Source organism: Heterocephalus glaber, unplaced genomic scaffold (assembly GCF_053883595.1).
Source record: "Heterocephalus glaber isolate CG9 unplaced genomic scaffold, H.glaber_assembly_v1.0 deba00001481, whole genome shotgun sequence".
Classification (NCBI taxonomy): Eukaryota; Metazoa; Chordata; class Mammalia; order Rodentia; family Bathyergidae; genus Heterocephalus; species Heterocephalus glaber.
In genome coordinates, this window is record NW_028258317.1 from 33,406,019 (window position 1) to 33,425,113 (window position 19,095).

At 44.3% G+C, this 19,095-nt stretch overlaps 1 protein-coding gene across 10 annotated transcripts in view; it reads left to right on the plus strand.

Annotated features, from left to right (window-relative positions):
* Saxo1 (stabilizer of axonemal microtubules 1) overlaps positions 1-19,095 on the plus strand; it is a 144,189-nt gene that overhangs the window by 103,026 nt on the left and 22,068 nt on the right. For 5 of the 10 annotated variants that reach the window (XM_087183436.1, XM_087183428.1, XM_087183432.1 and 2 more), the window contains 3 exons: positions 5,617-8,132; positions 15,440-15,645; positions 18,001-18,152. In XM_087183436.1, coding sequence (XP_087039562.1) covers positions 5,617-6,620 — 1,004 coding nt within the window. In that variant the 3' untranslated portion in view covers positions 6,621-8,132; positions 15,440-15,645; positions 18,001-18,152. The remainder of the gene's footprint in view (positions 1-5,616; positions 8,133-15,439; positions 15,646-18,000; positions 18,153-19,095) is intronic. The other 5 variants (XM_087183431.1, XM_087183433.1, XM_004838327.3 and 2 more) reach the window with 5 other exon arrangements.

Here is a 19,095-nt window from a genome sequence, read left to right on the forward strand (position 1 = left end):
GAGAACTTTGTTCTTCTGTTGTGTTTCTGGAATCTTAACAATTATATGCCTATGTGTAGATTTTTTTTGATCAAGGCTATTTGGAGTCCTACATGCCTCACTTATCTGTATGTCAAGCTCTTTTCCCCTGCTTGGGAAGTTTTCTGCCATTATTTCTGTGAAGAGATTTTTTATGTCATCTGCACTCTCTCCTGTTTCTTCATTGACTCCAGTCAGTCTTATGTTATTCTTCTTTGCATCATGTAGCAGCTGCTGGATTGATTTCTCATGTTCCCTTATAATTTTGAAGCAATTTTTCTTTTCCTGGTCACTAATTGCAATCTTTTCTTCTATATCTGAAATTCTGTCTTCACATTGGGTTATTCTGCTGTGTAGACTTTCAGTGGAGTTTTTCATGTCTTGGGAATCTATTTGGATCTGTTTTATGGATTCCATTTGTTTCTTATGTTGGGATTCCATCATGTTCCTGAGCTCCTCTGTAGATTTATTAATCATGTCTTGCACTAGGGGCACGATTTCTCCTGTTATCTGAGAAATTATTTCTGATTTGATTTTTTCCAGATCCCCTTTTGTTGCCAGTTCAGTGGGTCCAGGTGGTTGAGTATCAGAGTGTTCCATCTCATTTCCCTTTGGGGTTGCTGGAGGTGATCTGGAAGTCTGGTTTTGAGACTTATTTACATGTTTTCTCATTTTGAGTGGGGCGGGGGGCTGTCAGTGCCTGCACGGATTACCTCTTCTGAGGTGGGTGAGGTGGGACAGGGGCCGGGAGCAGTGGTAGGGATGGTGACCCAAAAGCCTGGGCTGGGAGAAGCCAGAGGGATGGTGGCCGCGAAACCCCTTCCTCTGGACCAGGAGCAGTGGGATGGTGGCTCAGAAGCCCCTCCCTCTGGGCCGGGAGCGGTGGGAGGGATGGTGGCCTGGAAGCCCCTTCCTCTGGGCCAGGAGCAGCGGGACAGAAGGTTGCCCAAAAGCCCTTTCCTCTGGGCTGGGAGCAACGGGAGGGATGGTGACCGGGAAGCCCCTTCCTCTGGACCAGGAGCAGTGGGACGAGGGCTCAGAAGCCCCTATCTCTGGGCCGGGAACAGTGGGACTCAGTACCTTGGTCTGGTGGTCTGGTGTCCTCTGCGTATTTGTAGTGTGGAATCAGGTGGCTGCCTGTCTGCAGCAGGGTGATTCGGTGTCTTCCGCTTGACTCAGGACCTTGGTAGGGCGTGCACAGACCTGCCTGTCTGCAGCGAGCTGATTCAGCGTGTGTTCCGTGCGACTGGGGACCTCGGTAGGGTGTGGGCAGACCTGTCTGTCTGCAGCGGGCTGATTCAGGGTGTTCTGTGCAACTCAGGACCTGGGTAGGGCCTTAAAACTATTTTCTTGGGATCCCAGATGTTGGAACTAGCAGAAAAATATTTCAAAGTAGTTATTATAAATATATTAAAAAACAGCAGGAAACTATATTTGAAGAAATGAAGGAAAATATAGCAACAATTGATAATTAAGAATACCAGTGGGGGAAATCATAAAAAACTAAATAAACTCTTGGGCCAGGGATTTAGCTCAGTGATTCAGCCACCTGCCCCGCAAGCGCAAGGACCTGAGTTCAATCCCTGGTACCAAAAAAAAAAAAAAAAAAAAAAAAAAAAAAATGAAGAGGAGAAAATCAAATAAACTCTGGAGTTGAACAATAACCAAAATAAATATTCAATAGAGGGACTCAAAGGCAGAAGTGAGCTAGCACATGAATCAATGAAAATATAGATCAATATGGATTATCCAATCTGAAGCATGGAAAAGAACTAAAAATGAACAGGACTCAGAAACTGTGGAATACCACCAACTGTGTCAGTTTTGTCATAATGGGAGGCATGAAAGAAGGATGGGGCAAAAAAAAGTATTTGAAGAATTAATTGCTGAAATTCCTTAAGTTTCATGAAAGACATTTATACATCCAAGAGGCACTATCCAAATAGGAGAAACACGGAATGATCTACACTTACATTGTAGTCCAATTGTTGAAAGTCAAAGACAAAGATTAGGAAAGAAGCAGTGGAAAGCACTTCATCATATGCAGAGTACAGAAAGCGAGACCCACAGGGAGTCTCCTCAGAAGCAATGGAAGACGGAAGGCAGTGGGTTGACATGGAAGAGAAAAAAGTACTGAAAGAAAAAAACGTCATCTGAAGAATTTTATGTCCAGTGACATGCTCCAAAAATGAAAGCAAAATAAATATATGTCCAGATGAAGAGAAAAGTTGTATAACTAGCTGACTTGTCCTATAAAGACACTAAAGGAAGTCCTTCAGGAAATGAAATGAAAGGAAATGAAACGAAGTGGCAGTGCAAATCTATACAATGAAACAGAGAACTTGTAAATGTATTCTTTCTCTTTTCTTTTCCTATACATTTAAAAGGCTATTATGGAATAAATGATAAAACTGTGAGGTTTGTTGCTGGAAGGCAAGGTTGATGTAATGTCAGAAAATTGATTAATGTAATATACCACATTTATAAAGTAAAAGACAAAAAATATACAGTTGTTAGAAAACACTTGACAAGATCCCATAAAAGCTCTCAATAAGCTAGGAATAGAAGGAACTTCCTTAGCCCGATACAGAGCATCAACAAAAAAATCCCACAGTTAGCATCTTCCTTCATGTGGGAGACCAGATGCCTTTCCCTACCACTTTATTTAGCACCATGTTGTAGCTTCTAGCCAGTGCAATAACACAAGGAAAACAAATAATTAAATGCATTTAGATTAGAGTCTAAGACATGAAATTGTCCTTATCCTCAGACAATAATCCTGCATGCAGATAATCCTAAAGAATCCACAAAAAACTACTAGAACTAATAAAGGAGTTTATCACGGTAACAGTATTGAAGAGTAATGTGTAAAAATCAATTGTATTTCTATATACTAATGTTGACAAAATAAAGAACATAGTGCTCAGGGTCAGGGATATAGCTCAGTGGGAAAGCATGTATGTGACATGCACGAGGTCCTGAGTTTGATCCTCATACGCATACACAAATAACATACACAAATGTTACTGTAAGAAAAGAGTTCTTCCCATGTCTGAAAATGAATGAAATACTTGGAATAAGTTTAAGAAAATAAGTGCAGAATTTGGGTTCCTTACAAATTAATCTATGGATTCAATGCAATCCTCACCAAAATCCTAGGAACAGTTTTTAAAAGAATGACAAAACAATCCTAAATTTTATGTATGAAATTAAAGTAAACCAGAATAACTAATTCTTTGGCAGAACCATGTTGAAGAACTTCCCAATTTTAAAGCTTTCCTATACAGCTTCAGTAATTAAGACAGTGTGCTACTGACATCATGATAAAATGACAATGCAACTGAATTAAGAATAAGGAAAAAACCCTCAGATTTATTGCCACATTTTTCACAAAAGTGCCCCAGCACTTTAGTGTGACAGAGAATATTCTTTTTGATAAATGGTGCTGGGACAGTTGGATATCCATATTGCAAAAAGATGAACGTAGGCCTTTGCCTCACATCTTACTAAAAAATTAAAGGGCAGGGGATGTGGCTCAGTGGTGCAGCTACTTGTGCAATGTGTACAAGGCCCAGCTTTCAATCCCTAGCACCACCATCACCACCACCAAAACAAACAAACAACAAACAACCTCCCCCCAGACCCAAATGTGATTGCTAAATTATAGAAAATCTATATTATTGTGGGTTAGGTAAATGTTTTTAAATGGTGCATTTCATGTTATGCAAATTATGCCTCAATAGCACTGTTAAATACATGTCCATTGACCCCACTAATGTTGATTATATACCTCCAGGCTCCTGGAAAGCTGTATTTGTTCTAGCTCTTTGTAAAGCTATCAAAGAATTCCCTGTGGACTCAGAGGGTTCACTTGGTTCAGATGGGCTTCTTCAGGCCTGAGAATTTAAGGGCATAATGAGGCAATGCAGGTCTTGGATGTGGGCCAAGTGTTGTGGAAAGAAAAGCCACAGTGCCAAGATAGTCAGATTGCAGTGTTTACTCTTCTCACTTGCTCACCTGTACTTCAGGTGTGGAGCTGCCCAGAAACTGTGGCAAAGTCACTATGGCAGCCCTCTCACGGCTGTCTGAGGGCAGTGTCCGTTGATCCTCCAGCTGCATGGGCCCAGCTCTGGTGCAGACTTCTTGTAGGTCCCCGCCTGCCTCCATCATGGCCTTTCTAGTGCTGCTGCAGAGATTATCCTTGAGACGGACAAACCTCAGATACACTGTCCAGTCATTTTCATTTTTTAAACATTCTGAACATCTCCTCCTCCTAGATATCTATCCTTGGTTATCATTCTCTCTCTAGAAACAGTGTCCATAACTATGAGGCAGCCCATCAAAAGAGCATGGCTTTGGAGTCATGCATGTAGTTTAAATTCCAATTCCTGACTCATCACCTGTGATGGTTAATGGCTGTTAATGGGTTTGAGTTGAGAGTTACCTAGGAGATCGGTAAAGCACACTTCTGGTGTGTCTCTGAGGGTGTTCCTGAAGGTGACCGGCATGGGGGAGACTACCCCGAATGTGAGCAGCAGTGTCTGATGGGCTGCAGCCAGGTGGAATAAAAGTGGGAGGAGGAGGAAGCCTCCCTTGAAGACTGTGGCAGGCTCCCAGTCTCTCTGTCTCCGTCTCTCTCTGCCTTGCCTCAGTGACAAAAAGCTAACACAGTAGCCATGTGACTTTGGGGGACATTTCTTGGCTTCTCTGAGTCTTGCTTTAGGAAATCTGCAAAACAGAGAGGGTTATTGTGAAGAGGAAATAAGACTGTGCATGGAAAGGCTTGAGCACAACTGGTTGATAATCTGTATTCTTTGTTGATCAGATAGTGGATTGTAAGGCATGGCCTCTGGATCTGAATGTGAATCTGTGGTTTTCTGCTAGCCAAGTGAACTGGGGAAAATTCCATAATATCTCCCTGCCTCTGTTTCTGCTTCTGTAAAGTGGGTATTTAGTACTCACCTTATTAGGGCTACCCAAAGATTAAATGAATTAATATGGGATCACTTAGAACACTGCCTTATAAATTTTATACAAGTGGAAGCTGCTATCTTCTCAGCAGCCAGTGCGATGCCTTTGTTCTTGTGAGGCATCATGCCTGATTTATGTGGCCTAGACACAGGGTTATCAGAAACAATGGTGTCATCTTGTGTGCTCAAGGTAGGCCTGGTGAAGTCTGGCTGTTGGGTCAGCAGTGGTGGGTTCTGAATCCCCCGTCTCACCACACCACATGCATGTTGTCACTTGCTTCGTGCTGACTGGAGAGGGGCCCTTCCCCATGAGGACAGGAACTGCCCTGGTTCAGGATGAGCCAGGTTGGATTTGTCTCCTGCAATGGCTTCACTAGATCCTCCCACAACCATGGACTCTCTAAAATCTCTGCGTGCAGCATTGCAGAGTGCCTATAAATTTGTTTCTTCCACACAGCAGCCTGCAAATACCATAAATTTGAAACCTTTAGCTCTGGTTGAGATGGTAAAAAGGATCTATTCTGTTTTCCTCTTGTCCCAGAGATTAACTCATTGGAAACTGGCTTATTGAGGTCCTTTAGAATATTTAGGTCTGATTTATCACTAATTACTTCTGCTTTAATTTTAGCTGATTATATACCTTGGAACCAACCGAGACAAGAGCTTCTCCGTCCACCATACAACTACCGGCCGGGATCCACCAAGTTTGACAGCAGAACCACGCACCAGGACGACTACTCCCTGAAGGGCCTTGTGAACACGAGGAGCTGTAAGCCTCCGGCCATGGCCAAGCTCTGTAACATCCCGTTGGAGGATCTGACTAACTACAAGATGAGCTATGTGCCCCACCCTGTGGAGAAGTGCTTTATGCACGAGGCAGAGAAATTTAGACCCTGTGACATCCCTTTCGAGAGCCTCACCACCCACAAAGAGTCCTATCGGGGCTTGGTAGGGGAGCCTGCCAAGAGCTTGAAACCTCCAGCCAGGCCCCCGGGGCTTGACGCACCTTTCTCTAACACCACAGAGTTTCAAGATAAGTACCAGGCATGGCCAGCGCCCCAGGTGTTCTCCAAAGCTCCAGTCACCTATGTCCCCCCAGAAGAGAAGATGGATTTTCTGACGACCGTCCAAGCCCACTACACTTACCCTAAGGGTAGTCCTGTTCAGTCCTGCCGCCCGGTGCTCCCAGTTAAGAAGAGCAGCCGCTTTGAAAGCTCCACCACCACCAAAGAAGACTACAGGCAGTGGGCCAGCACACGTATGGAGCCAGTCAAGCCCATTCCCCAGCTGAACCATCCCACCAAGCCCTTGGACTGCCTGACCACCATGCAGGCCCACTTCGTGCCCCACCCACCTACCAGTACCAAGAGCTGTAAGCCCATGTGGTCTGGCCCTCGAGGAAATATTCCCTTGGAGGGCCAGACCACCTACACCATCAGCTTCACTCCCAAAGAAATGGGCAGGTGCCCAGCTTCATACCCGGAGCCCCCTGGCTACATCTTTGAGGAAGAGGATGCTTTGGGGCACAAGATATACAGGCCAGTCTCCCAGACTGGCTCTGGGCAGAGCAGTGGTCTTTCTGTCAGCAATGCAGAAAACCCTAACCAGAGGAAGTTGGCAGTATCAGCCTGACTTTAAAAATTGTTATTTAGAAGTTACACAATGCTTTTAAAAGCAAGCAATGGAGAATTATTCCTTGGAAAAAAGAAGAATTCCCCAAAATGAGGAAAAACAACTTCATCACCAGTTGCAGGACACTTGAATAAAATGAAAATCACTTGAGTCAAGGAAAATGATATTTAATCACTGGCTGATTAACTCCACTTGATTCCCCTTCTACAGTCTTCCCCACCCTTGCCAAATACAGAGTGCCAAAGAATAAATCTATTTTGGGGGGATCGAATCTGCAGGTCCGTATTTTCCCTCGTGTGCTGTCCACGCTGAGAGCAGTCAGTTGCTTGAGACTTGGGAGAGATTTCATGCTAAACTCTTGTCATGCCACCTGTCACCCTGATACCTCTGGGAGTGCCTTAGCCTGGTCTGGGTCTTGTTTTAGGATTTCTTGCCCAGGGCTTCCCAGGGCATTTCCCTTCTCTTTCCTGGGTAACGTACCAACAAGAACTTGCTGGGATGTGGCCTCCGTAGTTGTGAGGGAAGAGGACCTAGCGCTCATGGACCTGTCAGACTGCTCCTTTCCCCAGAACCAGTGCAGGGGAACAGGGATGGAGGGGAGTCAGGGCAGCCAGGCTGTGGTCTGCAGCAGCCAGGGCTGTGAGCGAGAGGCCTTTACTCTTGCCAATGCTCTGAGCCTGGAGCAGACTGCCGCAGGCTGTGCCAATTTCTAGGCTCGCTTGCCCCAAATGACAGCTGTGACCAGACCTATGACAAAGCTTGATATATGATGAGCTAGACCCTTCGCTGGAGATTTCTCTCTTGGCTCTAAGGTTTTATAAATTTGATTTTTGAGGCCAAGTATTTTGGAGGTGTGCTTTTTTCAAAACTGGGCAGAAGTAGGCAAGACACTATTCAGGGGGCCCTGTGCTAAGGTCAGATGGGTTCATGGGTTTGCATGAACCTCACGTAACCTGGACATGTACTGATACTGTACACTGTGTACTTGCCTCCAAGTCCACAGAACCCTGACTCACCCACAGTCTTAGGGAACCCGGGAACAGGGTTGAGGAGAGAAGTAGATTTCAGCTCAAGTTTGGAGACTTGGGCTCAGTCTCAGGGCCTGGTCCTTGAGTTAGGAACATGTATCTTTGTTCCTAGGGCTCAAACTTTCTGTGGCTCTCACCTATCTGGACCAGACTTTGCAAGCCCCTACCTTGCATTCCCTGTGAGCTTAGTTTGCATTCCTGGGTGGGGATCTCCATGCAGTCCTCTCACTGTTGTATGGGGTCTGGATACCTGATCTATGTGGTAAACAGGCTGAGTGGCAATCACCTTGTGCAAAGCCGTACAGCTCAGATAGCAGAGCTGGAACTGAAATGCATCTGCTGATCCCAGATCTGCTGCTTTTCCACAGTGCAGGTGCCTCCTACCGCTTGTGTCTCCACTCTCTGGGCCCCATGAAGCATATCGAACCACGCATCTGAGTGTACTGGACTCTACTAATGGAGCAAATGGAGAATACTGAGAAAGGTAGGCTTTATTATGTTACTTTTTTTGTTTTGAATAAATCAGAGAAATACTAAACTTGATTTGGGAAGCCAAATAGTACTAAATTGCTTATGCAAATACAGAAGTCTCTATCTCCCATCTCTTTCACTCTCCATGATGATTTATTCTCCAGAAAGAAAAATTAAATTTTCTGGCTTTGCTAGCATTTTTCTTCACATTTCTAAAAATTCTATGGAATCATCAGTTTTAGACATCTGTTTTGGTAGATTAGGGCCTGCACTGCATGTACATCTCTCCTTTTCTCTCTCCCTTCTCGTCTATGCAGTTCTATGACCAATAAGCTTTTTTCAGTTTTTATTCTTTATTAGTGGATGTTTGTGGCACACAGTGACATTTCTTGTGAGGAGTTAGTACATGTACACAGAACACCTCAATCCTTTTTCATCATCATCTTTCCTTCCTCTCCCTCCATCTCTCGGTCCCCCACCCACTGGAAAAGATCTATTCCCTGTTTTCTATTGTCAATCTTATTTGCTCTTTATTTCTTACAAGCCTTTCTGGTGTCCATATTGCTAGGAAGGGAAGCTGTAGGATGGGGTTGACTTGGGTGATCAGAAAGCTCTGAGCCCATGGGGAAGAGGGATTTACTATGAGCACTGCTGTTGTGATAATTTTTGGGCATCTTCATGGTGACCCAGGTCACCTGAGCCAGCTCGGGTAGCCCTGCCTTGCTTGCTTTGTTTGGCCTTAAGGAACAAGTTCACCCTCTCCTACTTAGCTGTTTTTCCTTCTAAGTTAAAAATCCTTAATATTATACAAATAATTAATACAAGTAAAAAATTCACTGCCACTGTGGTGCTTTTACATTTAGGCACTCATTTTTCTAGGGTTCCAGGAGACTCTAGCTACTGAAAAGAAATCCCTAAGATGCAGAGGTTCATGGAGAGAGGAAAAGGTTGGATTCTGAGGCAGGGCCTCATTAGGCATTCTGGCAAATCCTGACTAGAGTTAAAACTTTCCTGGAGAAAGCAGTTGACAAGACAAGAGGGAAGGCAGACAGGCAGAGCACAGGGGAAGGCAGGTACTGGAAACCAAGGTAGCTGCCTCTCACCCACCCCAGTAAAATGCAAAGGAGACCAGGAGAGGCTGCTTAAAACTCTTATTTAGTTATAAAAATGCACGTTTGCATATATATATATATGCACTCCAGGGTCACTCTGCTATTGAACTAGGTAAATCACTAACTTGACCTTGTATGTAAGACCCCTCCTAACCTCCCCCTATAAATTCCAGAGATAAGGCCCGGACAAAGACAAGCAGACCTCCTTAGGAATGTGCACATAGACAATAGGGCCCCAGCTTAGGGTCTTGGACCCTGGGATCCATCTATGATAGTTCAGAGAATCAATCAGGTTGCGACAAGTTCCAGGTATGGACCTGGGGAAAGGGCCTCTATCATTTTGATAAAAGGAAGTCGAGGACAAAGACCCATGGCTATCCAGCTCAGGGCTCCCTACACTCTTGATGCAGAAAATAATACCAGAGTTGAAATATGAAATATGAAATATATTTCTCAACCTGTTAGCTGTCTGATACGCTGGTGGGACACTTAACCCCTGCACCTTACACCCTCAGGACTCATGCCATTTTCCTTTCACTGGAGCAAGCCCACTAACTCAAAGCATACTTTCACCTTAATAAACTTTGCCACTGTTTCCTTGCTGTTATGGCTGTGTCTAGACATCCCCCAAAGCCTCATGTCATCAGAGGTGGGGCTTTTTGGAGGTGGCTGGATCTAGGGTGTGAAGTACAGGTGATACCACCTGCAAGCCTTGTAGCCTGGATAGAATACAAAGGGAGAGAGTGTTGCCTGCTCTTCAGTGCCCCTCTACCATGCCACCCTGCCTTGGAGACAGCTGATCCTGTACTGAAACCTCTACTGAAACCTTCTTTAACCTTGGGTGTCAGGTATTTTGTCTCAGCATTTGCCATCATGTGCTATGTCCAGTTCTTTTTTTTTCCCCCATTAACTTTATTGGTACATTTTAGGTATAAAATACAGTTTCATTCATCATTGGGATCTTGTACCATTACATGAGTCTCTTGGTTCTTATTTTTTTCCCCTTCCCTTACCCTCCCTTCACCCCCTCCACCCTTCCCTATTTGCAAAGACCTTGTTTCCATTTTTTTTCCTCTTCTCATATTTTTTCCTTTCCCTTTTATCCCTTCCCCTACCCCTCCCAATTACCCTGCTCTTTTAGACCTTTTCTTCCTGTTACACAATATCAGTTATACATTTTTTAAATTACAATATTAAGATCTAGGATTTACAGAATTTAAAAGGATATAGAAAGCATATTACAAAAATCTTTTTTGAAATAAATTTGACAACTTCTAAGAAGTACCTTGGAAAACAAATTAATGAAACTAACTCTGGAGGAAATATAAACTTTGAATAGCACCTATTAAAGTATATTCCTAGCTTGAAAACCTACCTATATGACAACAGCAGGCTCATAAACATTTTAACTGATAAATTATATGAAACAATTAAAGCAGAAAAAAGAAGGAACACTTCTCCCCTCATTTTAGGAGCTCAACATTGTGCTGATCCTAAAACTGGATAAAGATAATAGAAGAAAGAAGTATGAACATAGATAGAAATTTGTTTAACAAAACAAACTATTAGAAGTCAGATCTGGCAGGATGTACAAAGTGGTTTTGTTATAGGGATGGCAGTGTTGGTTCAGCATTGGAAGATCCACCCCCAAAAGTCATCATTTTAATAGAGGAAAGGAAAAAACCATGTGATCCTGTCACTAGTTGGAGAAAAAGTATTGGACTAAATTCTACAGCTGTTCATGATAAAAGCTATCAGGAGACTAGAAGTAGAACAGAAACTTCTCAACAGATTAAAGACATGTACTCCATACTTCCAGGGAGAATGCCTTATATAAATGGAGAAGATACAATGCTTTCTCCTTAAGGTGGGGAACAAGGGCAGATATGCTTACTCTTTATCTGTCCATTAAACTTTGAAACCTAGTCCCCACCAAAATAGTCTGGCAATAAAATGACACAACCAGGATAGGATTGGCATGGCAGAAGCAAAATCTTTATATGTAGTTGAAATGATCATCTACAGAGAAAATACTAAGAAATCTCTAGGAGCCCCTAGAACTTGTACTTGAATTTAGCAGGATTAGAAAACACAAGGTATATATAAAAATTCAGGTCTGTGTATACTTGGTATAAATGAAGAATTGGATATTGAAATTTAAAAGTTATGTAGGAGTACAAAGGACCTAGAAAAGCTAAAACCAAAAACAAAAATAGTGTTGGAAGATGTTTAGTACCTAATTTTAAGATTTCTTCTAAAACTACAGTAATCAAGGCAGTGTTGGTGTAAGGAAAGACATATAGATCATTTGAATAAAACAGAGAATCTAGAAATAGAACCACACATATATGGTCCACTGAGTTTTGACAGATTATTTAACATTAGCATTTTATAGAATATAAACTCAATTCAAGAGCCGAGGAAGAGATAGTGTTTTCAGCAAATGGCACTACAACACCTGGTAACTGTATATAAAAATTAACCTCAACCCTTTTTTTCCATGCATGAAAATAACTTGAAGGGATCTATGAACCTAAATAAGAAAGCCTAAAAGTATAAAACTTGAAGAAGAAATTATAAGGGAAAATATTTATGAATTCAGGGTAGGCAAGAACTACCTAGGATACAAAAACCACGATGTATAAAAGAAAAAAATTGATAAATGAGATTCCATCAAAATTTAAAACTTTAAATGACATCACTAAAATGAAAAGTAGTCCTTAAACAGACCATATTTACAATGCATATAACCTATGACCAGAATATATAAAGAATTCTTAGAGCTCATTAATAGACAACCGAATTAAAATGTAGACATAAGAAGATGATAAATAGCCAGTATAGCACAAGGAATGGTGTGCAACTCTAGAATCAGAAAAATACTAATCAGTACAATAATAAGATTGAATTATACACTCATTAGGGAGATGAAGTTAAAAGATTTAAAAGCCTTGTCAGGACTTTTTCTTTTTGTTGGATTCTCCTCCTTTGCGTTTAATTTGTCACGCCCAATGGATTCGTTCTGCTGGGTTTCCTGGGGTTGTGATCCTCATTGTCTTATCCTAGGATATTGTCTAAAATTTTTTGGAGTGCCAGTTTGGTATTCATGAAGTTCCTGAGGTGCTCTTTATCATGAAAGTATATTATTTCTCCATCCATTTTGAAAGATAGTTTTGCAGGGTACATCAGTCTGGGTTGGAGGCTGTTTTCCTTTAGGGCTTGAAATCCATCACTCCAAGCTCTTCTTGCCTTGAGGGTTTGCATTGAGAAGTCTGCTGTGATTCTGATGGGCTTTCCTTTGTATGTGATTTGTTTCTTTTCTCTCACTGCTTGTAGAATTTTGTTCTTCTGTTGGATTTCTGGAATCCTAACTATTATATCCCTATGTATAGATTTTTTTTGATCAAGGCTAGCTGGAGTCCTATATGGCTCACTTATCTGTATGTCAAGTTCTTTTCCCTTGCTTGGGAAGTTTTCTGCCATCACTTCTGTGAACAGTTTTTTTTTTTTATGTCATCTGCACTCTCTCCTCTTTCTTCATTGACTCCAATCAGTCTTATGTTATTCTTCTTTGCATCGTCTACCAGCTGCTGGACTGATTTCTCATGGTCCCTTACAATTTTAAAGCAACTTTTCTTTTCCAGGTCACTAATTGCAATCTTATCTTCTATATCTGAAATTCTGTCCTCACATTGGTTCATTCTGCTGTGCAGACTTTCGATGGAGTTTTTAATCTCTTGGAAATCTGTTTGTATCTGTTTTATGGATTCCATTTGTTTCCTATGTTGGGATTCCATCATGTTCCTCAGATCCTCTATTTTTTTAATCTGTGCCTCTGTAGATTTATTAATCATGTCTTGCACCATGAGCCCAATCTTTGCTGTTATCTGAGTAATTATTTCTGATTTCATTTTTCCCAGATCCTCTTTTGTTGCCAGTTCAGAGAGTCCAGGTGGTTGAGTATCTGATTGTTCCATCTCATTTCCCTTTGGGGTTGCTGTAGGTGATCTGGAAGTCTGTTTTTGAGGCTTGTTTATGTGTTTTCTCATTTCTACAGGGTGTGGGGGGGTGCTTCTGGCACCCATGTGGCTCATCTTCTCTGCCCTAGGAGCTTGGGATGGCAGCAGGGGAGTTTCCTTCTGGGTTCTTTGACCGGCTCAGCTTCTCTGCCCTAGGAGCTTGGGATGGTGGTGAGGGAGCTTCCTCCTGGGTGCTGGGACTGGCTCACCTTCTCTGCCCTAGGAGCCTGGGATGGCAGCAGGGGAGCTTCCTTCCGGGTGCTGGGACTGGCTGAGTTTCTTTGGCCTAGGAGCCTGGGATGGAGGCGGGGAGCGTCCTTCTGGGTGCTGAGACTGGTTCACCTTCTTTGCCCTAGGAGCCTGGGATGGAGGAGGGGTGCTTCCTTCTGGGTGCTGGGACTGGCTGAGCTTCTCTGCCCTAGGAGCCTGGGATGGAGGCGCGGGAGCTTCCTTCCAGGTGCTGGGACCAGCTGAGCTTCTCTGCCCTAGGAGCCTGGGATGGAGGTGGGGAGCTTCCTTCTAGGTGCTGGGACTGGCTCACCTTCTCTGCCCTAGGAGCCTAGGATGGAGGTGGGGAGCTTCCTTCCGGGTGCTGGGACTGGCTGAGCTTCTCTGCCCTAGGAGCCTGGGATGGTGGTGGGGAGCTTCCTTCCGGGTGCTGGGCTCCAGTTCTTTGTTCCTCACACACAAGAACCTAGAAACTTAGACCTGGACCCTATAACCCATGGTAACATCTCAGTGAACCCTGCTAAGAAGTAAAACCCCTTTGGGGATATTTTATTTCTTTTTCTGACTTTTCTTTCCCATTTTTGCATCCTCAATCGCTCACTGCAGGCACAGGCCAGACAGGGAAGAGCTGCCAGCCTCCACTGGGCACAAGAAAACTTCTGTCCCTTGCATAGTTCTGCCACATCCAGGGGTGTGCACCACACCAATGCTCCGCAGATAATGGGATCATAAACTCAGCCCCAGTAACAGATTAAAGGAACCAAGTTTAAAAGGGAAAACAAAGATACTTTATTTGAAAGAAATGAGAAACGGGGGACAGAAAGAGTATTATAGACAGCTGAGTTAGATAGAAATATTATAGGCAGATAGGCTAGGCCCTCGAGAGGGTCAGGACACAGGTGAAACACACCACAACTGCAACCAGAGATGCATCTGTTGGAGACTGGGCCTCAAGACAAAGACAAGATGACCAGACCTACATATTTCTCCATTGGAGGTCCTCTTAGGGCATGACTGACAGCATGGTTACAGGGTGCTAAGTCGTGTCTGCTGTCACTATTGCACATGCCCTTTCTCACAATTCACTCTACTGTGATTGGATGTTTAAGGTGCATGAACTTTCAATGAGCTCCAGGGGAAGAAAAGTTACTCTAGGTCATGTACGGAGGTCTCTTGTGCATATGTCTTGGTTTGGAATTTTTGAAATTATCCAGGATAGGCTTAGGTCTTTGTTTCCCTTGTCTTGACCACCATGTTGTAAGCCCTAGGTGGGGTCAGGGGCTAGCACTGGGCCTGCCCAGGTTCAGGGGAGTGGAGGGAATAGCCCCCAGTTGGGCTGATCTTTTTAAGGTGACGAACTTGACTCTGTCAAAAACAGCTTCAGGTATGGCTGATTGGTTAGTGATGGGGCTTTGTTGGGTGGAAACCCTAAGATATGCTGATTTAAGGCATGGTGCCCAAGGGCAGCTGCTGGACCCAAGGTCCTCTTGGGATGCTGAGATCTTCCTGCCTGCCTCAGGGTGTGGGCAGGCTTGCCACAAGTTCAGCTGGCTAAGTGGCAAGGGTAGAGATGATCCCCCAGTTCACATTTCCATGGGCATTTTGGCACTTCACCCTCAATTTGGGGGCATCAAGCACCAGTTCTCCAGTCCCCTCCCAGGTAAGGTTGAATGCATTAAGCTTAAAGGATTCTCCTTCCATAGCTTTTACATCATTTTCTTAAGAATCAAAATCTTTAAAGATGAGCTATCTCTGATAGGCTGCCTTCAAGCTCTTGTGCTCAGCAGTGGTTGGAGGACAGGGAAAGATGTGTTCTTTGTTAGTGACTCCCTGTCATATGGCACTGCTTGCCCTTCTGTCCACCATGGACTACATATTTCATATTTGGAGCCCCTGCTGGATTCTGCCTTGTTGACCTGCTCCCTGTCATACCCTGCTCACTTGTTGTGTGTTTATTGCAGGCTGCCCTCCCCCTCCTTTCTTGAGACCCTGTGCCCCAGACCTTTCCTCTGGACCTGTGGCTTTCCCTTACCTGGCTTCAGAGTGTGCTGTGGATCCATCTCGATGTTCACGCAAAGAGCTTGTGATGGAGTGCTGGGATGACAGGATTGCGCCACAATGCCTGGCTTGACAGTGACTTCTTCAGTCCACCTCCTGACTCTTACAGGTTATTTGAAGACTTGTCCATTGAGAACCCTCTTCTTTTCTGTGGCCTTTCCCAACTTCACTCTTCCTTTGCTGCAGTTTGGTGAGGTGGGTAGGAAGGAGATAAGCATAGGTCCCCTCACCTGCATTAGCCAGTGGAAGAGATTTTGCCAGAGTCCTTTCAACTGCAAAATATGCCTGCAGATGACTTTGTCCCCCAACAGGCAAACCTGGACAGTGTAGAACAAGAACCAGGCCAAAAAGGGTTGGCAGTAAAAGGAGCCCTGGTGGGGGTCACTGGGCTCTGAGCCCCAGGCCGTTCTCCAAGGCCGTGCAGCCAGCGTCAGACAGTGGCCTCCTCACCTGCCCTTGGCCCAGCTGTTACCCCCACTCCTCACAGATATCACCAGGGGTCTGGCGGCCTGGCTCTGACGTCAGCATGGCAGTCCTGGTCTGGCCCTGTGCTCTGAGTGGCTGAGGAAGCAAGCGGTCCCTGCTGTTTGGGGTTTTGCTCTTAGTGGTGTCCTCCCAGTGCCTTCTCATTAGAATCTCACTGCTCTGAGATTGTCTGAAATGACATTCACAGTGGGAATCATGGTCCCCCACCCTTAATCAGGAGGAGAGCTCATGGGCCCAGGTAGTGGTTTCCAGGGTGATGCATCCTAAAGATGAACTAGGGTCCCTTTGCTTTAACAGTGATTTTTTGCTGTGTGGTTGTCAGGAGTCAGCAGATGCGGCAGGGGAGGGCGCTCAAGTCCTCATTGTAAGTGAATAGCCCCTGGCCCCTGGGCCATTCCCAAGCACCCATATTGGAACCTGCTGGATTCCCAGCTGGCGGAGGCCCCTCTGAGCGTCAATGGTGGGGCTGGGGTCGGCAAGGGTGTTTTCTTTGGCAGAGCTGGCTCTGAATTTGCTCAGGGCTGTCTGAGCAGGTGAGTGCCCCCTCCCCACTGTGGGGAGCAGGAGCCTGTGAAACTTCCAGACACGTGCTCTGGATTCTGGAAAAGGCATCAGGGCAGTGGCTTCTCCTTAAGCCAAATATGGGGCCCCAGGTGCCCCTGACCCTGCCTCTGGACCTGTGGACACTGCATGAGGAGTCCTGCTGGCTTCAGAGTGTGGCTTCAGGTCCACCTCGATGCCCACTGAGAGAGTCCAGTTACCGGTCCTCTGGTTTAATTTCATGCTGATTTTCGTGGCTTTTTACTGCCCAGGCCAGGCTGTCTGTCTGAGCTTTTTCAGGGCAGTCAAGGCTACAACAAGGAGCATGTGATTACTTCTCCATGGTCCCAAATCCTGCCCGCTTATTATAGGGTCATAAAGCAAGGGGACCCACGAAACTTTAGACAAGCAGACAGTGACTCAGACGTGACAGGCACACAAAGCGCCTGAGAAATGACTGAAATCAGGCCTCTGTGCCAGTGGATGGTGTATAAACCAAGAAATGGAATCTTTTGGACTATGGGTTTTCTTGGGTTTTTTAAAAAAAGAACTTTTCATTTTGTAGTTTCTCAGCAGAGTTCAGGACTCACTGTCAAGTTGGAATGATTTTTCCTTGGCTAAGTATTATAACTCTTCCCATATTGGAAGGAGGGACTGTGGACATAAGCAGCAAGATCGTCTCTGGTGTGAATTTTGTGCAGAGAAACTTGAGTGCCTTATGCAGTGCACCCTCTGTCCTGGTTTGCATGCTCCATGTGTTGGCCTCGCCCCTTTTTCCTTTTATACCCAGTTTCAGGGAGCTTCTCTTGGATGATTTATACCCATAGAAGAGCATGAGAGGCTACAGTAGGGATGGGCACATTGAGAGCAGAAAGGGGTGACAGCTGATGGCTTGGCAGTGAGACTAGTGGCCAAAAATACTTTAAAATACAGAACTCAGAAAGTATGACCCCAATATGATAAAGAAAAGTCTGAATATATATATATGTATTTTATAATATATGTACTTTATTAAGTCTGGAAAACTATATATACATGGCTTGTGCTTATGCACCCAATTTAGTAAAATAAATAAAAAATGATACACATACAGTTTTAAAGGCTGAAAAAACATGCATCAACAATATTGGATAAATGAATTCCCATTTGTCTTCTTTATCCAGGATAACAAGAGAGTGGGAATTTACAGTATTTTAATATTAGGTTAACCTATAGGTAATATGTATTAGCCTTTCCCAAGGTGTTTTCTATGGATTACAATTCCTATCATATGGTGTTTTAAAAAAGTTTATTAGACACATATGCTTTGAGAAATGCTTCATTATTATACCCCTCCCCCCCACCGCCCCGCCAGGCAGACTCACAATACATGTTAATATTTTGAAAGCTCTGTGAAGACCTAGAATAAATAAACCTTATTTAACTTTGTATATCTCAGTGGACATTCTTGGAACTATAAGAACTCAAGCAAAAAAAGAGAGCGTATCAGCAGTTGGACAGTCCAGGACTGTGGATCCAGGAACCCCAATACCGTGATGGGATCCGGGTCTCCATCTTTTGGCTTTCTTTTCTTCTGTGATGCCTTCTAAGGTAGGCCCTGCCCATGTGATTTCTGGTGATTCTGACATCTTACAACTCCTACTTACCTAGCAATCCTAGCAGAGAGAGAGGGGTTTTCCCTTCTCAGTGTGTCCAGTGCAATCCCTGAGTTGAGTTTGAGTGTCAGGCTGATGGCCTGAACTGGGATCTACCCGCCTGGACTGGGCACTGTGTCTTTGTGGGGGGAACCCATGTACATGAACAGCAGAGGGGTGGGGTGGTCCCCAAAGGAAAGCAAGTGTAGTTTCCAGGGGAGGAAGGAATGAATGCTGAACAGGCAGAAATAGCATTTTAAACCTCTTGACAGTGGGGCTTTATTGTGTAAACCTATTGGAACACACAGTGAATAAAACTGCCAAGTACTCATCATAAATTTTTTCAAGTAAGTTTGGAAGGCAATAAAATACTCGTGCCATGTAAACATGGGGTTTGGTCTTTTTTGATGATTCAGAAACCTCACTGGGTCCTGTAGTGACACAGTCAGCACTGAGTGTTAAAATACCCTTGTTATTGACCATACAATTGTGTGGCTTTTTGATAAACGGATGTTATGGTACAGAGTACAGAACACAGGGAGGCCGGGATGTTCATTTCTGGACTGTGGACTCGAATCCTCCTGTGTGGAGTCCTTAGAGGGCTGAAGCACCAGCACAAGCTGTCTCATTTAATCCACATGCCCTCTGCTGTCCCCATAACTGCCCAGCGCAGACGGGCAGTTGAGGCTCAGAGAGGCTAAGCGACTGGGCAATACCTCAGGGTTGTTCAGGGGCCTAGAAGAAATGATATTTGTGAAACTTTGTGAACAGTAAAGGTGTTTTTGAATGGCACCCTGGATGAAAGGGTGTGCTAGAGAGATGCAAGAAGCTATTTAGACTGAGAGAAAAGAATGAGTTTGGGGGTGTTTTTACATTGGGTATACAGTTTATAGGCATAT